At 37.8% G+C, this 8,909-nt stretch overlaps 1 protein-coding gene across 1 annotated transcript in view; it reads left to right on the top strand.

Annotated features, from left to right (window-relative positions):
• Window positions 1–8,340, top strand: part of LOC127619502 (glucocorticoid-induced transcript 1 protein-like) — a 55,837-nt gene extending 47,497 nt beyond the window's left edge. Inside the window, exons 4-8 of the mRNA XM_052092340.1 lie at window positions 982–1,134; window positions 1,225–1,371; window positions 2,673–2,883; window positions 3,494–3,614; window positions 3,878–8,340. Of these exons, the coding sequence (XP_051948300.1) occupies window positions 982–1,134; window positions 1,225–1,371; window positions 2,673–2,883; window positions 3,494–3,614; window positions 3,878–4,208 (963 nt within the window). The 3' untranslated portion in view covers window positions 4,209–8,340. The remainder of the gene's footprint in view (window positions 1–981; window positions 1,135–1,224; window positions 1,372–2,672; window positions 2,884–3,493; window positions 3,615–3,877) is intronic.
• Window positions 8,341–8,909: the final 569 nt, after the last annotated feature.

An 8,909-nucleotide genomic window follows, 5' to 3' on the forward strand; every position in this document is an offset into this window, starting at 1 on the left:
GACAAACAGAGGTGGATGGAAACTGCCTCCTTCTGTTGAGGTGTGGTGCTGGCTGTAGTTTAATGTTTGATGAAGACAAAGCCCAGAGTCATTAACCACTTGTATGATCAGTTTGAACACACAAGTCTAGACTTGTTCAATTGTTTCCATACATGCAGTCAGTCAACACTGTAATAAAATATGGAAAAACCTCACAGGACAAAACAGTTAGTGATCAAGCAAGTTTGAGAGGGTAGAGTGGCCCACTTGGTGAACTGTTGAAGTGATGGGGGGGTGGGGTGTTTGTAGATACAAATCCCATAATGGGAATTCTCTGCTGTTCTAATATGGGCAACCAAACTCAATACATACAGAAATATACATTTTGACTTCAGAAAGGGTGAGCCTTGTCACTTGACTGACAGTTTTGTAGTAACCTCTTGTGGCCATGCTGAGTTACAGCATGTATTGAGAGAGTTTTACAATCAAAACTTAATAGGTGCAATAGCCCGTATGACTCTTGGAATGCATTTCTGCCTTGAATTCAAGGTGTTGATCTGGCCTCCAAATTCTCTAGATCTCAATCCGATTGAGGATCTGTGGGATGTGCTGGGCCAACAAGTCTGATCAATGGCAGCTCCACCTTGCAACTTACAAGAGTTGAAGGATCTTCTGCCAATGTCTTGGTGCCAGATACCACAGGACACCTTCAGGGGTCTTGTAGAGTCCATGCCTCGGTGGGTAGGTGTGGTTTTGGAGGCAAGCGTAGGACCAATAGCAATTAGGTCATAATGTTTTGGCTCATCAATATATGTCTTGTAGGACTTTCTTCTTATAGTGTAGAAAGTCATATCCACTCTGACATGGTGATCACAAGTAACTACTCAAACCATCAGATTAATCTAGCAGTGCGTAGAAGTGTTTCAACCATCAATGTGAATAGAGAATGACAGAGTTCTCTCCGTTCTTACATTTATATTTGATTATCTTGCTCTCTTTCAGATTGCAAAGCTCAGGCTGCAGCTGCAGCGCAGTAAACAGGGCGGAGGCCGGCAGTGTAAGGACAGTAAAGAGTGTCTGTCTCCCCTCCAGTGTTGTACCAGCAGCACCACCATCCACACTACCACTACCATCAGCACAGCCAGCCAAGCTCTGGTCTGCACACACATCTATAATATCGGTTATAAAATCCAGAACGTGCTGAATGTTTAGTCAGATGTGAATTTTAATTCTCTCCTCCTGCAGTCCATGTCGAAGCCAGCACAGATGCCACTGTCCAACATCACAGTACCAAAGGCCTCCATCACCAGAGTGCCCAGCAGCATGGAGGGCATCAACCACGAGCTGGAGAAAGTCTTCATAAAAGACAATGGAGAGAAAGAGGAGCTGAAGGTACATACACAGCTAAAGTGTGTCAAAAAATGCACATCAAGATGTCAGCAGCACATGCATTGAATTATTTTATTGCATACACTGTCAGTCAATTTGAGCACATTATACTGAATTTGTGTCTCATGATTAGGGATGGGAATCATAAAGAATTTAATGATTTCAGTTCCGATTCTGATTCCTCTTAAAGGGATAGTTCAACCAAAAATGAATATTATTTGATATTTTACTCTGCTGAACACAGATTAAATTTTTTAGAAGAATATCTCATCTCTGTGGGTCCATACAATGCAATTGAATGGTGGCCAGAATTTTGAAGCTCCAAAAAGCATATAAAGGTTGCTTAAAATAATCCATAAGACTCCAGTTATTAAATCCATATCTTTCGAAGCGGTGTGGGTGAGAAACAGATACATATTAAAATAATTCTTTACCATCAGTCTCCAACACTGCTTCTTTTGTTTTTAATTAGCAATTTGCATTTGTTGTGCATAACACCACCTACTTGGCTGGTAGGAGAATTTATAAAAATGTAATATTGATCTGTTTCTCACCCTCACTTATCATATCACTTCTGCAGACATGGATTAAACCATTGTAGTCTTATGGCTTATTTTTATGCTGACTTTATGTGCTTTCTGGAGCTTCGTATTTCTGAAAACCATTCACTTTGTGTTCAGTAGAATAAAGGAAGTCATACACATTTAGGATGGCATTAGGATGTGTAAATGTTGAGAGAATTTCTATTTTTGGGTGAACTATTCCTTTAATTGTTTACTTCCCAAAGATTAGTTTAGTAATGATTTATAATAATTTGAGGAAATTCATATGGATACAATGGGGGATCAAGTTTAACTGTCCTTTTCAATTTACCCATATGCACCCTGTATTATAACATTTGCAATATTTACGATCCAAATTAAACATGATAATACAACTTGATAGAGGTAACACAAGAGTGCCCTGAGAAATATGATTTTAGACTTTTTATATGATACCAGTAAATGTTCAGCTTTGGCAGCCATAAAAAATACTAAAACTAATTTGGAATGACTAATTGAATATAAAATAGAAATAAAAGCTATAATAACACTGCTCTAGACATGTTTTCAAAAGTTGAAGTTCTTTTAATTTGACACAACATTTTTAACGCACTCTGCACGAGATGCTGACAAAGACGCAAAATGCAACACATCAGGTAAAGACAAAAGGTGTGTAAACTGCTCCTTACAGATTCTGTTGTTGTGCGCTAGAAATTTTACATAGCAGGTTTGTCTAATTCTCTCTCTGTGACTGGCTCTCAGGCACTCGAGGTTCCTGATGGACGCAGGGCTCCGTTTCCTCCCCAGCATCGCAGCAGCAGCAGTCGCGGTATAGACACGCAGATGCCCTCAGTGCCTGGACGCTCCAGTAGCTGCTCCAGTTTGTCACCCTGTCCCTCACCCGCATGCCCACCCCGCTCACACGACGGCAGTCCTTACTCCACTGACGAGATGCTGGACGACAGAGACAAAGGTCACTACAGACTTCTCACACATACATTATATACAAACAGTGAGCTGAGTCCTCATCAACAAGTTTGCAAGAACGAAATACTTGATCTTTGATTATAAAATATTTCAGAGTAAGCTTCATGAACACATTGTATGCAATGTCATGTCAATGAAGATTTTGCATTGATGCATTAATACTGTACATTATCTGTGGTTGTTTTCATTTTTATTTGGTCACTAATAAATATCACTTCTATGGTACTGTTTTTATAGATATGCAAATCATTCTGTAAAGTATGGATTGTATAATGCAGTACAACTTTAAACAATACAATAATGACTCCTAAGGTGCATTGTATTTGTTTTTTGAGGTGTAGTCTTTACAAAGGGACTAATAAGAGGTTAATGATAACTTGATTGTCACAGAATTATCATATTCAAGTTGGTCAAGAAACAGTTTCTATGCTACTTTGTACCATAAGAGCAGCTATTTTAACAGTATATTAAATGCTATCATTTGACATGTGGCCACTTGGTTGGGATACTTGCAATATTAAGTATGAATAATGTATGGTCACCAATTTATAGCTTAGCATGGATCAAGAAATGATTTTCACATTTTCTGACTGCAGATAGCGGCAGCAGTTCTCCTCTGCCTAAGTTCACCTCATCTCCAAAGCCCAACAACAGCTACATGTTTAAACGAGAGCCTCCAGAGGGCTGTGAGAAGATCAAAGTGTTTGAGGAAATGACGTAAGTTGAGCTTTATTTCTGTAATTAACCCTCCCTCTAGCAAAATTCAAGTTGCATGGAAAAATAGATTTGGAATGAAATACTATCATACTATGATTGGAATGTAACATGTTTTCTGTTAGAGGTAACTACAGTGATACTGTAGTTTTGCTAAGCGTACACAACAAAATCGAAGTATACTTTGAGCTTTATGTCACGGACCCCTTGTTGAAAACCTTAGGACTATGGCGTGAGTAAAGTTTTTTTTCCCCTTTCTTTCTCAGGTCCAGACAGTCTGCCACTGTCCCCCTGTTCTCCTGCCCTGATAAAAACAAAGTGAACTTCATCTCCACTGGCTCTGCGTTCTGTCCGGTCAAGCTTCCTGGCTCCCTGCTCCAGTACTCCAGCTCACAGCCGGAGGACGAGGCAACCCAGGACCTGCAGGCCGGTGCCAGCTCATCACACCCCTTCACCCCTCACCATCACATGCCCACTCAGGTCTCCACCAGCACGAGCACAGACGACCCCCCGGATTCACTTGCCGTTTCACCCTCCCAAAAGCAGGAGGCATCTTCAGAATCCCCTTCGCAGCCGCAGAACTTTGCAGTCAGCTAAATTTGCACAGAGCTGGTCTCTGTCACAACCCCTCCAACCCCAGGCTATGTAGAGGACTGTTACGCACCCAAATTTCCTTCTAGTTCTCTGATGGACCCCACCTCTGTGCTGAATCTTTACTATCTGCATGGCATAGCAACTATGGCCCGAACAAAAATCACCAATATGTTCAGAGCAAATGTTTTGAAGTGCTGGTAAATGCAGCCGAAGTGTTAGAGTATGTGGCAATGCCACGCTTTTGTGATTTGTCAGGAACAGCGTCTGAAGAGCTAAATGGAATGATGCATTGTGGGAACAGGCTCCATGGACCTTAGAATATGCAAATCTAAAGTTAAAATGGTTTCACTGTTATCTTAAATGACATAAAGACATGAGTGAGCTATACTGCCCTACAAAGAGAAAACGCAGTAACTGCACCATTGGTGAAACTGTGGAAAATGGCTCTGTGGTACTGTAGTTACTCCAATTTTCACACACGTTTTCTCTAAATCTAAGCATAGTTGAGTTAAACCAATCTGTCACAGGACAGATCATAGTCTAAGTGACCTGATTCCGCTCGTAACTCCATTCGACAAAATGTGTAGTCACTAAGTTTTTCCTTTGTATGGCAGGATAAGAGTCTCATCACCTAAATCATATTTATTAAATTTGCCTATTAATACGTTCAATCAAATTCCAGATATTACAGTTTTGCTTTTTTAGATGTGGATGTGTTTGCTGGTACTTTATTAATTTGATCCTTGTTTCAACACGAGCAACTGCACAGCTGCTTTTGAAACACAGCTTTGCTTTCGTGTGTGCTTAAAATTTAAGCAACTTATAAGTAGTATATTCAGACAGCGCAAATTTAGGGGTTACGTTTTAATGCACCATTGATTTATAAGGAAAACTGATTAAAACTTTAAGGAAGGTCTTAATAGCACCAGGGGAATGCATTTGAAGCTGATCGTATGTTTTACATTTAAATTATGTGTTGTGTTTTCTTTCAACATCCACAGTATGAATAAGCTCTCTCTATCAATATTCCTATAAGAAAATCTCTCTCTCTATATATAAAGAAAAAAAGCTTGTTTGAAGTTAAAACCATGCATTGCTGTGTTATGTGCATTATGGAAAATGAGCTATACTCCACAGGTTTACGTTTACACGCTATCCAGGTTTTCTACCTTCTGACAACATTGCAGAAATACAGAAAAATGGAAATGATAAATAAGTACAAATAACAAAGCTTTTTTGTTTGCTCAATTTGTTGCACAGTGTCCGCCTGTGGCCTCGCTTTAGGTGAATGACTTGGTGTTTAAACTCAGGTAATTTGGAATTTATGTCCCCATTCAGATCAACCACAGCAACTATCACTGTTCCTATACTGTCATTTCCTGCATTCCATGACATTCCTTGTTGGGACGTGCTGTCTGGATGATGTGTGATTATGGGCTGCGTGAAAAACTGATGTAGCTGATCAGACACACTGTGTGTGCTGCAAATATTAGAAAGGCCATGTTACTACCCCCATGGACCAGACACGTGTGCTCAGAGGCACTTATAATATTACCATCTAATCTGAAACAGCTAATGTTCAATACTGCATGTGGAAATACCCAATACATGCTATTGTATATTAAAGTGTATAATTGCTGGATATACAGCTAATATCTATTCTAAAATCAAAAGAACGTTGTAAGAAAATATGTTTTGTATAAAACATGAAACCTATTTTATTGACCAGTAAAAAAAAATTGCATTGTGACATCATTTTCATGACAATTAAGTTTGTTTTGCCCTCAAATTCTCATTACTATAATGAAACAAAAAAACATGATTATCATTACTGTATTACAGTGAAGACAATCAACATGGACACAAATATCACATTTCTACAAACCTGACACATGTATTTTAACTACATTTTTAAAAGATCTCTCAATGTTATCACCTTGGACAAGCTGAAATAATAGATTACTACTTTTTAGTTTCACAATACAGTTATTAGGAATAGTTTCAAATTCTGATTGGATGAGCTATGTTCCAAGCTCTTGTTAAAATGATTATAAACGCACACATGTGACTGCACCTTCTATATTAATGTGTCATGTTGCTGTTTCTTGGCAACCGCAAATAGCCTACGGTTACACTAATGAACCACATTACTTGGCAAAATATCTTTTTTAATGTTGATAATTATTATAATAATTAATACATGTTTATTTATAATGATTAACTATACGTGTAACTGTTTAAGGAACATTGGTGTGTCTTATCATATTTCTGTTGCCAGTGTATGAAAACAATAAGCCATTCGAGGCCCTGCATTACAGTGATTGTACTGTGGCTAAAGAGTGTTTTAGGTCGTCTGCACGCGTCACTTTAACAGGCTCGAGTGGTTTATTGCTTTATTAAAACTGCGTTTAATTGGTATGAAAATAATGTCACGATGCAAAAGCATCCTAATGATCCTAAGTATAGGCTTCATTTTCTTTATGCAAAACGCATTGTCTTATTTATTTATTTATTTATTTCTGTTCATTTTGGGGTGAAATATATCCTAGAAATGATCTTGATAGGTTTCGTGAGTGTCACCCAAATAATGGTTGTTCTCATTGTTCAGCCTTAGTTACAAGAGGGACAAATTATAGTAATCGAATACCAAGCCCCAAATATTTTAATCATTCCATGCCTAAATATTTTGTCATTTTCAGTGAAAGTGTCTACACGTTTACCCTAAAGTACATATTTATGAAGTATGTTGCTATTGTCACAATGAAAGCATGCCTTTATCATTTTTACTGATCATGAATTGACCTTCCTTTGGGTTTTTGTCTCCATATTCAGTGTGAATAATCAACATTTTATTCATGAGCTAGTTACAAGCAAGCATGATTTATCGTGAATGGTTTCCTCGTCTCAAAGCAACATTTCTATATTAACCAATGTCGAATGTTAATGTACTGTGCTGTTGAGATTTAAAACGATTAATTTAGCCATCTCATAGCCACTTGTAGCCACTAGCAACATACATATTACATGATCAATAAAGGCTTTAAAAATGATCAATGCACCTTATTTCAAAAAGCCAAATAGTTCACTAAAACATAAGAACAGCTGTTATTTTGGTAAGCTAAGAATTTGCAATAATAGAGTGGATTTGTTCAGTCTCTGAAAAAGCAACCATTTGTGTGCTGTATTTTGAAATGCTTGAATAGCTTGACCATTACATCTTCATTCCATACCTTATTGACTGTGGATTTAAATCGGCATGCAACCTGTTGATAAAGCCATGGATTGATATTGAAACCAGCACTGGCCATTTGATCACAGCACATTAGTTGGCAAGCCATCCTGTGGAGATGAATATGTAGAACAGGTGCATATGACTGTCTGTTCACTCTCAATGGCAATAAATTATTTTGTTGTCGTGACTAAAAACCAGGTGTTTATATAATGTGTGTGTGAGTGTTGAATGGAGAAAATGATTTGTTGTTTTTGAAGGGAAAACTATTTACTGAGGACTCATTGACAATTGCAATGCCTCGAGGAAGAAAACTATTCATAATCAAAATTTTTGGAAAGTAACTCCTTTTCATGAAAAAAAAGCAACAATCTGGGTTACAGTGAGTCAGTGGAAGTGAATGGGGCCAATGTGTCAACTAATTAATGTTAGTGTTAAAAATAAAATGTAATCTTCACATTTCTGCTTTTAAACTTAAAAATTGGCCCCATTCACTTCCATTTTAAGTGCATCAATCTAACCTTGATTTTTGCTTCTTTTTATCTTCTTTTTTAAAGAAAAGGATTATTGGTGGTAGTCAACTTTATGCCACAAATGCTGTTGATTGAGCTAAACTTGTATTGAACCCGGTATATTCCTTTAAAATGCTTTGGAAGCACGTTAATGTCAAGAAAACAACAACAAAAAAAGCTTTTTCTATTTTTCATGCGGTCTTGCCATCTGCACGGCACACACAGGCTGCTGAGCTGGCATAAAGTTTTGCGTAGGTCCACTGTAGATGTGACTGTACAGTATATGAGTGACAATATCAAAAGCCACACTTTCTTCAACCTTTAGCCCGATGTGGCTAATTGTTTCCTTGTTTCAATAAAAGGAATCTTGTGTCTCATTTAAATAAAATAATCAGCAGAATAAAAATGCAGTCTCCTTGCAATCTTTTCTTTGATAAATAGTCACTTGTTTTTAGTCTGTAGACAAACAAAATGTGCTTAAGCCAACAATACACAAACAATTACAATCTTTAATGTCTTTATTGAAAACATACCATTAAACATTCACAGTGCTGTGGAAAAAGTAAGTGAACCCTTGGTCAATCCTACATAGGCAGCCATAACCTGAAACAAGAGTTTCCAGAAGTTGCAGATTAGACCTGCTCAATGTTCAGAAGGAATTTTGGACCATTCTTCCTTACAGCACAGCTTTAGCGCAGCCCTTGTACAAAAATGTCCCTTGTACAAAGGCCTCTGTTTGTTCCTGGGAGGCAGCAGATGCTCTTAATCCTCACCATATGGAGCCTTTAAGGCTGATTACGCTCCAAGGAACAATCAGTCACCTTTTTCCCATCATGAAAAAAAAGATGTTTTTAAAAAATGTTGGCGCTATTCCTTTCCAACAAAAGTAAACAGAGACCAGTGTTGGGTGTAATCTGATTACAAAGTAATAGTGCAAAAGGTAGTGTAATGCCTTACATTTTT

Source organism: Xyrauchen texanus, chromosome 26, assembly GCF_025860055.1.
Source record: "Xyrauchen texanus isolate HMW12.3.18 chromosome 26, RBS_HiC_50CHRs, whole genome shotgun sequence".
Classification (NCBI taxonomy): domain Eukaryota; kingdom Metazoa; phylum Chordata; class Actinopteri; order Cypriniformes; family Catostomidae; genus Xyrauchen; species Xyrauchen texanus.